This window comes from Vanacampus margaritifer, chromosome 9 (genome assembly GCF_051991255.1).
Source record: "Vanacampus margaritifer isolate UIUO_Vmar chromosome 9, RoL_Vmar_1.0, whole genome shotgun sequence".
NCBI lineage: Eukaryota > Metazoa > Chordata > Actinopteri > Syngnathiformes > Syngnathidae > Vanacampus > Vanacampus margaritifer.
Window position 1 is genome coordinate 20,798,083 of NC_135440.1, and position 18,670 is coordinate 20,816,752.

The 18,670-nt window shown below is 40.2% G+C and overlaps 4 protein-coding genes across 5 annotated transcripts; 2 read left to right on the top strand and 2 right to left on the bottom strand.

Annotated features, from left to right (window-relative positions):
• The first annotated feature begins 29 nt into the window (after window positions 1–29).
• On the top strand, window positions 30–4,065 carry LOC144057334 (sorcin-like). Of its 2 annotated transcripts, none has more exons than XM_077574775.1 (8): window positions 30–216; window positions 1,307–1,363; window positions 1,441–1,510; window positions 1,869–1,912; window positions 1,981–2,128; window positions 2,418–2,531; window positions 2,612–2,670; window positions 2,832–4,065. In XM_077574775.1, the coding sequence occupies exons 1-8, from the start codon at window positions 178–180 to the stop codon at window positions 2,856–2,858; spliced, it is 558 nt and encodes a 185-aa protein (XP_077430901.1). In that variant the 5' UTR covers window positions 30–177; the 3' UTR covers window positions 2,859–4,065. The 2 variants fall into 2 exon arrangements, with proteins under 2 accessions (XP_077430901.1, XP_077430902.1); XM_077574776.1 differs by having other exon boundaries at window positions 1,310–1,363.
• Window positions 2,866–10,912, bottom strand: LOC144057330 (uncharacterized). The gene is made up of 11 exons (XM_077574772.1): window positions 10,512–10,912; window positions 9,377–9,760; window positions 7,793–8,158; window positions 6,821–7,174; window positions 6,320–6,337; window positions 5,887–5,950; window positions 5,770–5,813; window positions 5,511–5,661; window positions 5,147–5,260; window positions 4,861–4,928; window positions 2,866–3,840 (listed from the first exon to the last, which is right to left on the bottom strand). The coding sequence occupies exons 1-11, from the start codon at window positions 10,884–10,886 to the stop codon at window positions 3,817–3,819; spliced, it is 1,962 nt and encodes a 653-aa protein (XP_077430898.1). The 5' UTR covers window positions 10,887–10,912; the 3' UTR covers window positions 2,866–3,816.
• Window positions 10,913–11,175: 263 nt separating this feature from the next.
• Window positions 11,176–14,587, bottom strand: mettl25b (methyltransferase like 25B). Its single transcript, XM_077574773.1, has 8 exons — window positions 14,209–14,587; window positions 13,963–14,084; window positions 13,445–13,661; window positions 13,303–13,365; window positions 13,061–13,201; window positions 12,216–12,859; window positions 11,471–11,655; window positions 11,176–11,402 (listed from the first exon to the last, which is right to left on the bottom strand). The coding sequence occupies exons 1-8, from the start codon at window positions 14,314–14,316 to the stop codon at window positions 11,317–11,319; spliced, it is 1,566 nt and encodes a 521-aa protein (XP_077430899.1). The 5' UTR covers window positions 14,317–14,587; the 3' UTR covers window positions 11,176–11,316.
• A 237-nt stretch (window positions 14,588–14,824) lies between these two features.
• isg20l2 (interferon stimulated exonuclease gene 20-like 2) lies at window positions 14,825–18,612 on the top strand. Its single transcript, XM_077576233.1, has 4 exons — window positions 14,825–14,878; window positions 15,568–16,168; window positions 16,993–17,193; window positions 17,268–18,612. Exons 2-4 carry the CDS (start codon window positions 15,602–15,604, stop codon window positions 17,376–17,378), a joined length of 879 nt encoding a protein of 292 aa, XP_077432359.1. The 5' UTR covers window positions 14,825–14,878; window positions 15,568–15,601; the 3' UTR covers window positions 17,379–18,612.
• The last annotated feature ends 58 nt before the right edge of the window (window positions 18,613–18,670 follow it).

Genomic DNA, 18,670 nt, shown 5'->3' on the forward strand with positions numbered 1-18,670 from the left:
GGACGCTCGCTTGTGATTGGTGGTGCTCCTGTGCATGCAACACCGGAAAATAGAAGAGAAGGAAGGAAAAAAACTAGTGGGAGGAGCAGCGAATAAACTTACCATTGATTTACCTGTATTTAATATTACATTTCGGATCAACGTCCACATTTGAAACAGTTTTCGACGAGCTTAAAAATGGCTTACCCGGGATATGGCGCCGCTCCAGGAGGAATGGTAAGAAGAGGGCGAGTATTCAAGGAGGTGTTGCCGAGAAAAATGCTTGGGTACCCTGGTTGTGTGAGAGGGGCGCGGAAGTAGAAGTGGAGCAAGATTTGGTTGGAAAGAGTGCACAAACGGTAACCTTAGTGCAACAAAGTGTGATTTTATTGAACGACTCACGACTTAATCGATATTTTACCCGAAATGAATCACCAAATTAGCTAGAAATGTGCAGAAAGTCACGCGTATCTACAAAAGTGTGATACTAATGGTTTATAGTTTTATCTTTAATAAGTTCTGCAACCGCTGAGACAAGTTTTACCAAATGTAATCAATGGTTATTGATTATAGATTTACTTGCAGCAATGCGTCAACTTAATCGATGACATGATCGTTTCGACACACCCAATGTACTGTATATGTAATGAAAGGTCACATCCGGTAAAGCTCTTTGTAGACTATGTTAAGCGCGCATTTCCCCATGTATTTAAATGTGTATGTATGGGGAATAACAAAACGTATAAATATATATGTTTTGTTTAAAATAAATACAAATTCCCAGAAGGTCATCTGTATTTTTAACAATGATTTGTACGCCATGTTTAAAATGTTTTTAATTGATCAAACTTAAAATGTGTTTTTCTGTATATATTTTTATTTAACAATAACCATTGAGTTTTGCCCCAGTATTAGAAATATTTTTTTTTCTAATTGATCAAACCTAAAATGGTATTCATCTATTTAACCAACCTTTAAATTTTATCTTTTTTTTTAATTTTTATTTTTTTTAACAAATATTAAAATGCATTTTCAGCATTATTTTTTATTTTCATTATTTTTTAATTCATTTAACCTTAAAATGTATTTTAAGTATTTTATTTCAAATTTAATCAACCTTAAAGTGTGTTTTATTTATATACGGTAGTTTAACAAATTTCAAAATGCTTTTCCAGTAGCTGTTTATATTTGTATATTTTAAAAAAATTTTAACCAGCCTTAATTTTTTTGTAGTACATATTTAGCATAAAACTTTACATATTTCAGCATTGTACTTTACATACACGCATAACATGTAAAGTCTTTCAAATGTTTTGTATCTTTGCAGCAGCAGCAGCAGCAGCAGGATCCTCTCTACGGTTATTTTGTGGCGGTCGCCGGGCAAGTGAGTGTAAATTCAAATTAAATTAATCAAATAGATCAAAACGTTTTGATGTTGTTTTTTTTCATCTGGATTGATAGGATGGCCAGATCTCTGCAGATGAGCTGCAACGATGCCTTACTCAGTCCGGCATCTCTGGCACTTACCAACGTAAGAAATAATAGAAATAATTTGTCTAATATAGTGAACAAGTGGTTAGTATGTCTGCCTCGACAGTTTGAATCTCGGCTATGGCCTTCCTGCGTGCACTATGCACGCTTACTCACATTCCCAAAAAATCATGTTACTTTCACTTGCGTCTACTCATTAGTGTGAAGGCTTGCTTGTCTGTCTACATGTGGCCTGACATTGACTGTCAATCAGTCCATTGTTTGTCTGACACCCAAAGTGAGCTGGGATAAGCGCCAGCTCACCCACAACCCTAAGGAGGACAAGCCCTATAGAAAACGAATAAATGAATTATCTTTGTATTTCTTTCCTAATTTTTGTTTTGTTTTGTTGAACCTAGCCTTTAACATGGACACCTGCAGACTGATGATCAACATGCTGGACGTATCCTTGCTGACATTAAACACTTTTTCATAAGCTAAAAAGAGCTGTCCTTGACTGGCGCGCGTCAGCGAGACATGTCGGGCACCATGGGCTTCGCCGAGTTCAAAGACCTGTGGCAGGCGCTCAACGCCTGGAAGAACATTTTCATGTCCTTTGACCGCGACCGTAGTGGCACGGTGGACGCTCAGGAGATGCAACAGGCCGTCAAATCCTTGGGTATGTGATACATTGACAACAATGGAAGTGGCTGCTGTCTATTGTGGATTGCAAACGAATGAGATCCAACACAAGACTTCCAAAACAGCTAAAAAATTAAAAAAAAATGCTACAATTAGAAGCTTTTCTGCCCCAATACTTTTCCAGCAAAAGGTAAACAAAAATAAGGAAAACATACTCACATCATGTGTATGTGAATGAATGCAGCACTTGTATAGTTTCTAAATGGATTTACGAGCGTATAATGTTAAGGTGTATATATAATCGTCAATATGTACTGTGTTTGTAGGTTACAATCTGAGCCCTAACGCTATGAACATGGTAATGAAGCGCTACAGTATCAACGGAAGGATCCTCTTTGACGATTTTGTGAGCTGTTGCGTTCGACTCCGTGGATTGACTGGTAAGAACGCAAAAAAATCTTGGGTTGTATTTGAATTATTTGGATACAGTATTGGCCTTATTAAATGTGTGTATTTTCAGATCATTTCCAACGCCGAGACGCATCTCGGAATGGCACCGCCAGTTTCCAGTACGACGATGTAAGTACATTAAATGTGTATACAATATTGAATACGGCGTAAATATTGTATACACTGAATGTGACCAAATCAAATTGGAATTGTGCTCTTGAACCTGCAGTGCAAATCCAGCCAAATAAGATGTTTTTTCAACAATAACGGCAACTTTTCTTTCTGTCCAGTTTATCCAGGTGACAATGAACATGTGAGGAAGGACACGCGGAAAGGAGGCCTTTTTTATTTTGTCATGCATAGACTTATTTTTACTCAAATGTATTTTGTCTAAACACTGTGGAACCTTTTAAGTCCAACAACACTGTAATTTTGCCAACAGCAAAAATGTGGCCAAAAAGTCTTTGTCAAATACAGTTCACTCTCAATACATGGGTACATGATGAATTGAAATGAATTTTACCAAGCAGATGCTAATTATGTCTTTAATCCTAAATTTATTAACGGTATATACACCGCCGAATTTTCAAACCAGAAAATATGTGAAATATGTTTTAATTACGCCCTGTGTAACATGACAACTTCATTACATTCCCAGAATTACCTAAAAATACCAGCAGCTGTCACTACGCGCACACAATGCACATTTTAAAATCACATTAGGCACAGTCTTAACTTTCACTACAAATTTACCTCATCATGTCAGTAGTTTTGTTTTATTTTCATTTAAATCTAATTGTGAGTTTGACTCTGGAATGGATTAAGTCAACATGCATTTCTTCTCCGCTTATTTGCAATTCACTAATTCACCTATTCATTGATGTTTAGGCGAAACTATCCTTTGCTATTCACAGAAAAACTAAATTCACTGTTTTTGTGCTCAGGCTAAGACCATGTCTGATTTAAAAGTAGTGCTTTGGCACCACCCTGTGGCATCAAAAAACAATTATAAACTTAAACATTTTTTTTAATTGTGAATTAGTGTACATCATTTTAGGAAAATTGACATGGAATGAAACATGTTTGACTTTAGAGGTTCCACTGTGCAATCAATATTTGTGTACGTCACCACTATCATTCTCCATTAACCTTTGAATATAGCCTACTGTGCACTATCAATGTATGTACACTTTTATTATCAACATTTACACAAATTTAGCTATTAAAGTGTAATGTAGAAAAGGTGCTATGAAACTTGTTGGTTCAAGATGGTTGTCAGACGACAGCAGACTTCATGAACTGGAAGGAGAACAAATATATTGATGTAAAAATAAATGTAATATGGAGCATTATAAGTAATAATAGTGCATGAAATGGGGTTCACTAGTTTTACTTCGATTGACACAATAGCTAGTTGAGGTACACATCAGCTAACATACAAACATTACACCAGTTAAACAATCGAATGTGATCTGAGTGTGTGCTGTATTAAAATCTGCAACAATAAAGATATTGTTTCATTAATACCTCTCACAGATTGAGCATAATCTTTGTAAAGGCAACATTACAGACAGCAGCATGTAAAATTCATGTTTAAGATAATGTTAGCGGTAACGGAGAGAGCTAACATCGTCTTTCAGTTTAACAATAGGTAGCCTAGTCGTGAAACGAAGCAAACATTGGAAGCTATTTCAGAGGCAACACTGGAAGCTAATGCTGCAGTCTATCATTTAAGCTAATATTTGAAACTAGTTAAATCTAATGTAGTAACGTCGGCGACAAAGTTGGAATCTAATGTTGAAGCAAATGTTGGAATCTAACACTGGAAACTCGCATTTCATTGAAAGCTAACTTTGGATTCTAATGTTGGAAGCTAACATTTGAAGCCATTATTGAAAGCTAATATTAAAGCTAACACTGGAGCTAACTTTGGTCTTCCTGAGTGCTAATATTAGATTAGCAGTGACATTTAAAGCTAATGTTAGAATCTAACATTGCGTTGATAGGCTATGTTGGAAACTACCCTCTGAATCAAGCCTCTTTTTTTAATTTATTTTTTTAAATAAGAATAAGAGAAATGTTGTAAGATGAGCTTGAAATGATATATATATTTTTTGTTTGTGATATTCAGTATTTCAGTTTAAACTAGGCAGTTCTAAATATTTTTTGGGGTGGCAAGGGTGGGGGTCCCTAACAAGCAAATAGCAAAGTTACAGTGGATCTATCAAAAGTGAATACTATCTTTGTAAAGTATTGGATGCAGTATTGGATCACTTTGGCTCGTGTACCTAATGAAGTGTCTTGTGACAGTGAACACACCTGCTTGAAAGAGAAGCTGGCCACTTGGCAATCACACGGCAAGCTGAGAAGGTGAGTTTGGAAACGATCTGTTGGAATATTAATTACATAAATAAATAAATACATGAAAAAAATAGTTAGTAAAGCTAAGGAAACAACATTTTATAGTCGCTACACATTTATGTATATAAATACATGTTCCTGCGATTAAGCATTAAAAAAAAACAAATAAAATGTTGCATTGACTTTGTGTCAGTTTACATTGAATTCTTATGTAGTTTACGTGTGTGAAAAGTAACTTTATTACCTTTAAGGATTTGCATTCGCGTCAGCAAAGCAATGAAATCGTCGTACTCGAGCGTCCCTTGGCTCTTGTACTCCAACCACAGCGTCTTTAAGCTGTCCTTATCCAACTCAAACCCTGCAGGCAAGACGGAATCTTAGGGTACCGAATTGTTTACCTTGGTGTCTCCAACGGGTCACTACTTGAGCCTCTAAACTTTCAAAACATAACATTGTATAGTAGTGCTGGATATTTCCAGAACAAAAAAATTAAATTCAGATGAATGTATTTCAAATGAACATTTGTATGTATTTATTTACCAAAAAGCAACAAGAAGATTTTTTTTATATATAACTAATTAAATAAAAAAACAAAAACAAAACATTACCTCGTACGGTTAGAGCCTCGTTCATGTTCGCTTGAGTGAAAGAAGGCGGCAGCTTCCACTCATAACTGTCCACGTATTCCCGTCTGGCGGCCGCCACATAGTGGTCCAGCTTGAAGAACTCCACCGCATCCAGGTCTCCAGATTTGTCTGCCTGATAGGCTCAGTTCAGGAAACTCAACACGCACTTATAGGCAGTACTACGCACAATAGACGCACACACTTTAACAGACACTTGCATACCCACACATATGAAGGATACATCTGCGAGTGTTAGCAGCAAGCGCGCAGTCCTGATGGTCAGTGCTGTGTTTGGGAAGATAAAAACCAGCATGAGCATAAAATGAAAAGCAACTTAAAGTAGACATTTTGAACTGACATTTCCCGCCAACTGAGTGGCCTCCAGCCTGCAGCCTGGCCGCCACGGCCTCAGCATTCAACATCTGTTGTGATCACATGCAAGAATTGATGAGAAATATGAGCAACAGGCTTAGTTTAAAAGGGAAGTCAACCCATTTTTTTTTTTGCAATATGTTGTATGTGCCCCACTAGTCTAAACCGTGTCCCAATCATTTTGTCCTACTGCCATAGTTTCACTTTCTGTCCCAATACTTTTGTCCAAACTTCTTCTTTGTTCTCTTTTCACTTTCTTAGCTGTTCCTTTGCTCTTGCCCAATTATCACATTTTTCCTCTTTATGTGAGTGTCCCAATACTTTTGTCAACATTTTCTTCTTCCACTTGTGTCTCAATACGTTTGCCTAAACTCGATGTGTTTCACAAATGTTCTACCTGCGAGTGTGTTTGTGTTTACCTCTGACCTGTCGTCACCCTGCGAAGAGACAGAAGACGATTATAAATCATAACATAAACATAACCTGGTCCTGTATTAACTTAGAATTTTGTGTAAACCACATCAATCGGCTCTTGTAGTTTGAAAAAAACATTTTGCTCATTATAGTGCTGCAAGGAGAAATTAAACAATGATTAATTATCAATATTATTCAATTCAACAGAATGTAAGAGTCCTTGAATCAATTTCATGCGATAATTCAATAAGCATTGTGCACCTTGGCCACTAGGGTGCAGTAGACAAGCATAAACACATAATGTAGACTGCATTAAGCTTAAGTAATATTAGTCTTGTACTTATTTAAAGGTTTCTAGCTACTGCAATATTAATGGCAGTTTCATTAGCCCATCTATGGAGTTTCTTGGTGAAGGTTAGCATTTAATCACAAAACTTGTAACCAAGTAGGAGCACTCTTAAGTCTGGGTACCACTGTATAAATATGACTCCATATATTGTACATACGGTGACACAGGAATCCTGCGGGAAGCCGTCGCAACGCAGCTCTTGGGGCCAGGAGACGCCGTAACGTCCTAAGCGCGCATCGCAGCTGTCATAGGCCTTCTGGCAGAAGCTGCGGCAGGGGCGGCGGACCTGGCCGTACGAGCACTGCGGGGCGTAGGCGGCGCACAGGAATGGGCGGATGTCGGCCGAGCAGGTGGTCTTCGCGATGGAGTGGAAGAAGGACATCTTGGCGGCGGCGTCACGCTGGCTGGCGTGGCCCAGCTGGTTGGGCATCAGGGTCCGGTTATAGGACAGGCCTTGGCACATGGGGATGGTGAGAGGCTCGCAAATGGCGCCGCCCTCGCCCACTCCAAACTGCATAGAACGTACAAAATATAGCATTCACATGTTCTGTGCTGTATATGCTCTCGTTTATTGAAAGCATTTAGAAAGAAATCCCTGTTTAGCTTTTTATTTTTTAACTCATTCGCTGCCGTTGACGGCTTTAGACGTCAAAAATTCATTTGAACTGTTTCTATTAGTTTAACATTTTTCCACTTTTGTTAACAAGAGTATGAAAACCTAGAAAAGGGTTTTTATTGTACATTTAGAACAGATATAAAATTTGTGATTAATCATGAGTTAACTATTGAAGTCATGCGATTAATTACAATTAAAACTTTTAATCGCCTGACGACCTAATTTTTAATAATCTTTTCTTTTTTTGAAAAAAATTAGGGCGTCAGGCGATTCATTTTTTTAATTGTAATTAATCACATGACTTCAATAGTTAACTCACGATTAACCACAAATTTTATATCTGGTCTAAATGTACAATATTTTTTCCTTAAGTTTTCATATTCTTGTTAACAAAAGTGGGAAAAAATGTTAAACTAATAGAAATAGTTCAAATGTTTTTTTGACGTCTATAGCCGTTAATGGCAGTGAATGAGTTAAGAAAAAAAAAAATGTCGCTAAACTTCTGATTCTTACGTGCTGGCATGACGCAGTGGTGAAAGCATCGCACTTGAGCGACTCGGGCCAAGTGTAGCCAAATTCCCTGAGCAGTGGCTCGCAATTGGAGCGGACCAGCTCGCACAAGGTCCTGCAGGGCAGCCGAGCTTTTCCCGCCTTGCACTCGGGGGTTAGGACGGAGCACAGGAAAGTCTTGAGATGGGGCGAGCACGCAATGTTGACCAGCGTGTAGTAAGCGTTGACCTGCAGGCCGACGTCCTGCTGCGTCTTGTGGCCCAGGATATTGGGCATGACGGTCTCCGTGTATGGGAGATCTTTGCAGAGAGGCTCCGTGATGCTCTCGCATGTTCCTGATGTCGTCGTCTCAGAAATGCTGTCGGGATCCTGAATGGAGACATTCATATACTCACTTTATTGAGAATGTGTTTGCATGTGTTGCTGCACCAAGTGTGTTAACTTAGCAGTTGTTTGAAAGTACAGTATATCATTACTGTAAAATCTATGATAATTTCCATTAGCCAGTTTATGGTGCTTCACATGAACTATTAGCATTAAGCTAGCAGATTTTCCTTGGAGGATAAAACATGGCTTAGTTCAAGGGTGTCAAACTCATAGGGGCCACTTAAACCCAAATTTGATCTAAAGAGGGCCGCACCAATATGGAGCCAGATCAGTTAGTAAGTCAAATTTGACAAAGTAATTTAAGTGGTCGTCAATGCACCCTGCAGTGGACAAAATTAGCAACAACAGTTAATTTTCATGAAAACTGCAGTTTGTGTTCTGTTCTCACGGGCCACATTGAACCCCCTCCCCTGACGGGCCGGTTCTGGCCCGCGGGCCGTATGTTTGACACACCAGGCTTAGTTGGAACATTTTGGTATTTTTATACACAATCAAATGTTTAATTCCCGTTTGTTTTATGTCACCCAAATAAATAACTCATAACTCAATTTAGTGAAACCTTATTTATCGCCGTGATAGGTGAAAATCTGCCATTATATATATATATATATATATATGTATATATATACACATATATATATATATATATATACACATATATATATATATATATATATATATATATATATATATATATATATATATATACATATATATATATATATATATATATATACAGTATATATGTATATATATACACATATATATATATATATATATATATATATATATATATATATATATATGTATATATATATACATATATATATATATATACAGTATATATATATATAGTCCTGCATGTTTTCGATGTTTCTCTACTCCAACACACCTGATTCAATGATCGGGATAATTGTCAGGCTCCTGCAGAGCTTGCTGATGAGCTTAAATATGAATCAGCTGTGTTGAACGTGGGAAACTTCTACAACATGCAGGACCCAGGCCCTCGAGGACCAGACTTTGACTCCATTGATGTAGTGGCACAATGTGCTACTACACTGAAGGTGCTTAACTTTAAATTTTGAATGCCTATATATATGGCTAAAAACAAAAAGCAAAGGTGGCTAGATGGCATCTCATCTGTTACCCAAACCCTTTGTGTGTGTCAGAGGTGCTTGTGACAAACATGCTTCTCCTTACCTGCTCACAGGAATACATGGAAAAATTTTCACAATTCAGCCTTTCCGGCCAGTTGAAGCCAAACGCCTTCATCAAGCTTTCACATCCTGAGCGGGCCTGCTCGCACTGAGTTCTGCATGGAGATCGAGAATGCCCCGCCCTGCATTCCGGAACGTAGACGGAGCACAGGAAGGGCTTGAGCTGTGGCGAGCACTGTATCTTGACCAGCGGGTAGAACTGGTGCGCCTCCAGGCCCGCTTCATCCTGCGTGGTGTGGCCTAAAGCGTTGGGCATGATCGTCTGGCTGTATCGGAGATCTTTGCATAGGGGGATTGTAATGGTCTGACATGCTGTGGATGGATCAGCAGCATGAGTGGATGGTGGTCGTGGTGGTTGTTGTTGAGCCTGAAAGCATGCAAACATCATTTGGACTGCTGACTATCTTAAATTCCGTCAATAGCACTCTTGGTGAAAAATAGAAACAAAATGGTCCCTGGTACTAGTTTGATCAGTCGATTTGAGATTGGGTGGACTCTAAAGGAGACGTGCCCTAAATTGAACAGGAAGTCGGCCATTTTGATTTGAAGCAGCCATTTTAGATTCAGTCGAACCCCCTCCATGAAAGTAAAAAAAGAAAGAAAACCCGCTAACACCAGTTTTACCGATCGACGTGAAATTGGGCGTACTTGTCTATTATGATAATACACACAAAAACTCTCAAGGACCCATGCCTGAAATAGAACAGGAAGTCTGCCATTTTGGTTTGAAGCAGCCATTTTGCATTCAGTCACACCCTTTGAAAGTAACAACGAAAAACAGCCCCCAACACCAGTTTTAATGATCAACGTCAAATGGCCAGACAAAATGTCTCAAGGACCTTTGCCTGAAATTAAACAGGAAGTTGGCCATTTTGGTTTGAAGCAGCCATTTTGCATTCAGTCACACCCTTTGAAAGTAACAACGAAAAACAGCCCCCAACACCAGTTTTAATGATCAACGTCAAATGGCCAGACAAAATGTCTCAAGGACCTTTGCCTGAAATTAAACAGGAAGTCGGCCATTTTGGTTTGTTTGCATTCAGTTGCACCCTCCTGGAAAGAAAGTCTATCATAACGGACCACATGAGAAAGTAAACACAAGTATTTGCCCGACTGACCTGCACACAGTTGTATTCAGGCAAGGCGTCACACTGCAACTTGCTGGGCCAGGTCAGGCGCTTCGCTTTAAGAGCGGCATCGCACTCGCTCTTCACCTTGTGGCACACAGCCTTGCACGGCTTCACACGGGCGTCATCGTTCGAGCATTCTGGGAAGGCCACGCGGCACAAGAGCATGGCGGCGTTTGTTGAGCAAGCCGTCTCCACGATCTGACTTAGCTGCTGCACGTTAAAACCTTGAACTCCGGTCGGGTGCCGACTGGTGCTGTAGCCCACGTTTCGGCAGAAGGAGGCGGTCACCGGCCGGCATGTGGAACCCAACGCCCCACGGGGAGACGGCAGAAGAACCAACGCCAGCAGGAAAAAACGCAACATGGTCGTTTCTGAAAGTCTACTCGAATGTTGTTCAACATCAGAACACAGCTTTTCTGTTGGTGGACTTCAACCTGCTTGCAACATCTACTTGACATTGTGTGTTTGTATTTGGGGCCTAAAGGTGGGGGTCTGGAGTTGTCCAATAACAGCAAAAAATAAATAAATACAGTGGGGGTGGGGATTGCAGTCTCTACTTGAAGTCGGCCTAGCAACAGTGTGGCCATGAAAAATGAATTTCTGTTACTTTAATCCATTAATGGCATTTTGTATTGAACCACATAAAGTTTTCTGTCTGTGTGATTTATTGTTAATACATTGCAAGTAAACAAAAAAACATCACACAATATTTTGTTGGTTAAAAACTTCCAAAAAGTGAGGCTAAAATCACCTTAGCCTGAAGTCTCCATACTGTACAATCCTTTGAAGGCTTTTATTCCGGAGTCTTCTGAGCCACCAGTACAAAATTCCTCGGAGAAAAGTTTGGGTCGAAAAGAGGAATCAGCTGACTGTGCACACCTGTGGAGACGGTACAATTAGTCGGAACTTGATTGCCCACAGACCCGGTTAGGCAGCCCGCGGCTCACCATTCTCCTGCAAATAGATGATGCGGTCCAGCAGCACCATCGTCTCCACCACGGGAGCCAGCAGCAACGCCAGGCTGAAGAAGACGACCACCCGGCCCTGCTGCGCCAGCATGGCCTCCAAACGCCCCTCTTCCAAAGGTAGGGATGGGGGCAGGCCCAGCCGGGCCAGGCCCAAGCGGGCGTACCTGAGATGCAGCATTGAGGTAAAACATCAGGTTAAATAAATAAATGAATAAATAACAATATTCAATATTCTTCCTTAAATAAATATGTGTGTTAAATTAAAAGATTTTGTTGCATATTATGGTCAGTATTTTCTTTGTATTTTTTTTATTTTAATTATATTAAAAATATTAGTGCATAATATTGGTCACTCTTCCTTAGGGTTTTATATAATTGTTTACATTTCTAGAAATGTATAATATAGAAAAAAGAGGGGCTTAAATTATTTTTTCAAATAAATTAAAAATAATATATGATCTGTATTTTTTAAGTTTTTAATATTTTTTTTAAATTAAAACAAAACTGGTAGTGTCAGTATTTTTTTATTTTGTAGTTTGATTTGAAAATTCAACTAACTTTCAACTTTCAAATTAAAATTATTAGTGTATAATTTAAAGCAATTTAGATTCTTCACTGAACGTAACATGTTTTTGGGTTTGTAGATTTGTCCATTTCAATCTGATTATACTGCATGTAGCAGGAGTACCAAATGTGTGCGCTGGTAGATATTTGGTTGACTCACTCATTGAAGGTCAGCAAATGGGCTTTCTTCACCGTCTGTATTCCAGCCCTGCGCAGATCCGGCCTGCTGTCCGTGATGAAGACCTCCAGCGCGGCGCGGTAGCAATGCGTCCTCAGGAGCGCGCTCTCTTCACGCAGCCTCTCCACGTAGTCCTCCATGGCGTGACAGGCCGCCTCCCGCGCCTTGTAGGACAGCTGGTGTCCCGGCAGCCCCCGTACGTGCATGCTCATCGGGTAGCCAAAGTCCCGAACAAGGGGCTCGGGATCTGACTGCGACGTATCGGGGGGTTCGAGCACGCCTGCAGGGGCGGGCTGCTCTTTGGTGGTGAGCTTCATGTAGCAGCACGCCACGGAGGTGATGGCGCGTATGTGAGGACATTTGACAAAATGGCGAAGGAGGGTGGGGCTGAGGTCCCCGCACGCATGCAGACCAGTGAGGACCATGTCACGCCCCTCAAAGGCCTCCGTCTCGGGGGTGCGCTCAGGGCACCGGAGTCTCTTTTTGCAAGGAGTAATCGGCCCTTCGCCATAAGAGTGGTCTGTGCCCAGCTGCTGGATGAAGACCTCCCAGGATGCCTTGGGGTCCACCCAGCCTGTCACATGGCGAGGACACGTCTCTGTTGGTGGCGGCTCAGAGGAACACTTCTGATTAGAATAAAGAAGGACACAACATTTAGCATTCCAAGTTACTTGACTTAATTTAGTAGTGCATGATATTGTATGGATTTTACTATTTATTTTTAATTGCATTTTAGATTTAAATTAAATTGTAACAACATTTTATTTCAAATAAAATTAGCAGTATATAATATAGTCAGTATCTATGTCATTTTTTATTTTAATGACCTGTTTCTTCCGCCGCTCTTTCTCCAAAGCACACAACAGCTGTCCATCAAACTTGGTCGCTGTGGCAACCAGGGTGGGGTCAGCCTCGATGGCCGTCACTGACAAGCCAAGCCCAAACGACAAATAGCGAGTCAGGTGACCCTGTTGTCAGAGTAGGAAGAATGTTGATTTAAATGGCAGGATTTTATATATTTTATTAGGTATATGAAGTGTTCTTTAAAAAAAAAAAAAAGTCACGCTACCTGTCCAGAACCAACATCCACGACAAGGTTGCACTCAGTCCGCTCACAAAGTTGTTTAACCAACTGAAATGCAATAAAATAACATAAATTAATTTTACCACGTTTGAAATCCTGCTTGCAATCATTGACAGGTTTTGAGTACCGTGCCCAGCTCGCGGATCTCGTGCTGCTTCTTGGGTTTGACGTGCTTGCGGAAGGCATGCGCCAGCAGCGAGCTCTGGTTCGGGTTCTCCTGAAACTCTTTGGGTTTGGCGGGATTGTTGGCGCAGGTTCGTGACTGCCAGGAACTTCTGGGAAAGGCGAGGGAGTGAGCGGCAGCCCGGAAAGCCAAGAGGGACAGCGGCCACACGCATGAATACCTGAAGAAGACATGTATGGTATTGGAGCATTTTATGAATACAGACAGATGCACAGCATTGATCCATAAAAGTATGTGTTACCCTTGGAGGATTTTTGTTAAAATGTATATTCTATTTTTTTTTTTGCTTATCAAATAGCTTTTTCTAACTCAAAATTCCAACGAATTGCTCTAGTTCCTGTTATTTGCTCACATCTCATGCATTACACAGTCCTCATTTGTCTCTTTGTGAACATTAGCAGCCATGGACTGTGAGGTAAAAGTCAACTAAAGCTACTTTATGGATGAGAGTGTGGGCGTACCTTCTGTGTCCATGTCCAGCATCCAGCAGAAGCAGCTCTGCTACCTGAGGATAGGACAGATCCTGCAGAACAGACTGCCATCTGACAGGCAATTTGTGCCACAAATCTTCAGTGAAGAACTCCTTTTTTAAATAAAAGCAAAATGTAGCCAATTTGAAGAGTTACTATATATATATATATATATATATATATATATATATATATATATATACACACACACATACAGTTAAGACAAATGTTACTCACAATGATGTATGACTCTGACAAGTATCTATACTGTGACAGAAAGGAAGTGATTCTTTTGGCCAGCTCTTTCTGGTCCTCTGCAGAAAGACTATTTGAACTTTCCCACATTTTGTCTCATTGTTGCTGCTTCCGTCAACATACGAGTCCGAAGCAAGCGAAATGCATTGCTAACTACACACGAGCCACGCTTGGAGTTGTTATTAAAGAATTACAATTATTATTAAATTATTATTGTTTAATTAAAATGTTTGGGACGTAAACCCACGCGTCTCGTATTGTATTCGCATACATCTTTGAAATATTATAGCGAGTAATCAAACTAATGGTAATCACGCGGATTTTGGTGTGATTTTAGTCGCTAGTTGCCAAGCTAACTTTCCAAATGAACACTGTTGCGTTCACAATCTTCCGAAAAATTTGAAAGGCTTAGCGTGTAAAGGTACAACAAAAGGGAGACTCAATACAAACAAAACATACATTGTGATTATGGAAGTTTTTTTTGTATTAGTGTAAATTGGTAGTGTGTCCAATGATAGTTATATCAAAATTAATTTACAGATCTCGAAATTATTTTACAAATCTAAACAAATTGTTTTCCCTGAAGGTAACACGACCCGGAAGTGGATGTTTGTCGTTTGTCCAGAGCACCGGTTTCCACAGTATGCTACAGGTCTGTTTTTTATTCTTTCCTCAGTAATTAGTAAAAACACAATCGAAAGCGGTATTTTATTTATGCCCAACAAAATGTTAAGATGATGTCAAATATATTACACGTCTGTGCCGTATGCAACGATTGATATTCTTTTAATGAGGGTAGTAGTACATCGGTTAGCTTCACCATGCTGCTAGTCGACGTCAAAACCTCAAGTTGTTCTTCTTAACAATGTTTTTAAAGGATACGCCGAGTTTCAAGCATTTGTTAATATAAGAAAAGGCTGGGAAAGAATATGTCAATAATATAATTTTAATGGCGACATATACTCCCCCCACACCAAACACACACAGTTCAGAGGTACCAAGACTAGACATGCATAGAGCATATTTCTTGCAATGGTGAAATTTAGGGGCATGAATGAAAGGCAGCTCTCAGTCCTTCCTGGTGCCCTCCAAAATGTTATATTTCCCTATAAATGTTCACAAGACGGTGACAAAGTCCGGCTTTTGTCAAAATGAAAGCTCCTCAAATCACTTTCGACCTTTCAATTCACTTCAACATTCACATTGGATTCAGCGACTTTGCGAATGCTGAAAAGTTAACTATATTTTTATGGGCGAAATGGGATGAAATACGGAATGTTAAATGCATTTTTTTTTTACACTTCTTTTTGTCAAAGCTAATATCCTCTAAACTGTTTCTAGCCAGAGTGGTAGTGATCCGACCAAGGCTGTCAAGATGTCAGACATCATGTTGAACGTGTACATTCCTGGAGACTCTTCGTCAGTGGGAGCAAAGATGATGCATCCTAACAAGAAAAAACAACACAATGTGGCAGTTACATTCAAGGAACACAAAAGGAAGAAGTTAACGCAAACGTCAGAGCGAAGCGTCATTTCCACTCAGGGTCCATCCTGTAATGTTGCCACACCAAACCAGGGTTTACCTCATGCAGGGAGCTCCAACAAGCCTTCGTCTTCCTCTCACCAGCAGCCTTCTTTCACCGTGATGAACGCCAACACCAAAACACCAAAGCAAAAAAGTAAACCAATCCCAATGGTCGGGTGCCCACCATCCAGACTGCCCAGCAAGTACCTCGCCATGGACTGCGAGATGGTGGGCACGGGTCCCAAGGGAAGCATCAGCCAGCTGGCACGTTGCAGCATTGTGTCCTACGAGGGCGACTTGGTGTATGACAAATTCATTAAGCCCTCAGTGCCTGTCACCGACTACCGCACGCGCTGGAGTGGCATCCGCGCCAGTGATCTCACGAATGCCACACACTTCAACCAGGCCAGGAAGGAGGTGAGGGAGCGCCATTTCCTCAATGATTGATTGATTGATTAATTTATCCTTTTTCACAACAGAATCATTTTTGACACAGATAATGCAAAATTTATTACAAAGTCATAAGGTGTCCCAGTTCTTTTGTCTGAACTCCATATTTTTACTTTGTGTGCGTGCCCCAATGTCTTTGTTGCAAATAATGCTGGATATTATCCACAGGTAATTCTGTAGATGCCCCAATACTTTTATCCAAAGTTCACATTTTCACTCTTTGTAGGTTTCCCAACACATTTTTCCAAACTTCGTTTTCCACTTCTTTTGCGTTTTTTCAATATGCCAAAAATCCACATTTTTCTTCAGTGTTCACTTTTTCTTGGTGTCCTAATACTTTTGTGCAAACACCAGATGTTTTTTCTCTTTCTTACTATTAACTTCATGTTACTGTATCAAATCTTCTGTTTGAAACGTCACTTTTCCTCCCTACTTTTAGGACCTTTAAGTCTCCCAATAGTTATGTCAAAAACTCAACATTTTGTTCAATATTGACTTCCGGGACTTGTCCCAATGCTTTTGTCCAAACTCCATAATTTTTTTTTGCGTTACTTCCTTCACAGGTGTCCCAATACTTTTGTCCAACCTCCATAATTTTCACTTCCTGTAGGTTTTCCCCCTTTTCTTTTCACTTTGTGTAGCAGTCCCAATACTTTTGTCGAAACTCTTTTTTTTCTTTGCATAGCTGCAAAGTGTATCAAGATGTAAGTAAACCACTGAATTGAACAAAAATGTAGTAAAAATAAACATGATAGCAATACATACTGTAATTTCAATGTTTAACATGATAGATCCTGAAGCTTCTGGCGGGCAAAGTGGTGATCGGCCACGCTGTCCACAACGACTTCCGCGTGCTGCAGTATACGCACCCGGCCGCCTTGACCCGGGACACGTCGCGTATCCCGCTGCTCAACCAGCGGGCCGGCTTTGAGGAGAAGGGGTGCGCTTCACTCAAGAGACTTACCAAGGCCATCTTCAATCGCGACATCCAGGTTGGAATCACACACCGATCGAGCAATTAAAAAAACAATTGACTGATCGCAGCAACCGATCCTTGCGCCCTTAGACGGGGCGCCGCGGCCACTCCTCAGTAGAAGATGCTCGCGCCACCATGGAGCTATACAAGCTGGTTGAAGACGAGTGGGAGAAGAAGTTGGTGTCGGAAAAGCCAAAGTAGGAGTAGCAGCTGATTGGCTCTTTCTACAGGCCCCACCCACTCACTTCCTGCTCGAACCGCTGCCGCCAGTTTGACTGAAGGTGATCAATAAGTATAACTTAGTGTGAACTCACTAGGAAGGCAGAGGTGTCTTCCTAAAAATAATAATAATAAATGAATAATATGGATTAATGTGTGACTGCACACCCATCGATGCATCTTTCAGATCACACTGGAATTATGACCTCTTTTATTTCTACATTGGGGAAATAACTTTGTTTAATCCATGTTGTTAAACGTTCTTAATGTTTATATTATTTTTTAATGTTTTACTATAGCAGGTTTTGTATTTTAATTACGCAAAAAAATACATACATTTTTAACCACTTCGGGGCGGCCATTTTGTCACTTATTGTCGACTGAAAATGACATCATATTGCCAAGGGCTCAGATAATGACCAATCATGGTTCATCCGGTTTTCTGGGTTTGCTCATGTGTCGTTCGCAAGCTGAGCCCTTAGGCCAGGGTTCCCCAATTCCCGTCCTCGAGGGCCGGAGTCTTGCAGGTGTTAGATGTTGCCGCCTACCAACACACCTGAGCTGATTATATGAATCAGGTGTGTTAGTGAGCGTAAACATCTAAAACCTGCAGGACTCCGGCCCTTGAGGACCGGAATTGGGGAGCCCTGCCTCAGGCGCTATGATGTCATTTATAGTGGACAGCAAGTGGCAAAATGGCCGCCACCCGGGATGGATAAAAATGGGCGGATTTTGTTGCTTAATTAATATTCCACAAACACAATATTACTAAGAATTCCGTGTTTAGACAAGTATGGCTCCATAGAACATATTAGTGTAAAGAACATTTTTTTACTTGACTTCCTGTTGTACAAGTATAAGAGAAATTCACCAATAACTAAATATAATTACATTAAAATTACTCAGTGTTTTAGTATGTGAGTTCATTAATATGGCATCGCTCAATTTGAACAATCTTCCTTGCACGGGTGTCACATAACAAATTGCCATGTTGTAACGACACTGCTTGTGCATATCACCCCACATACGTTCACTTGGGTTTAGGTCCGGGCTTTATACCTGGCTATTCCAACTCTTGAAGTCATTCTCTTGTTGCTGTGGATGTCATGTTATGCTCAAGGTGGAATTCCACTTGAGTAAAAAGACTGACTGTTCTCACTGAGCTTTACTGTACACATGGACAACATATTTTATTAGTAAAATGTCTCAAGAGCAATGAATCTGTTTTGTCCTTTTAATGTCCTTATTCAACCTTTTCAGAAATTGTTCTTTCT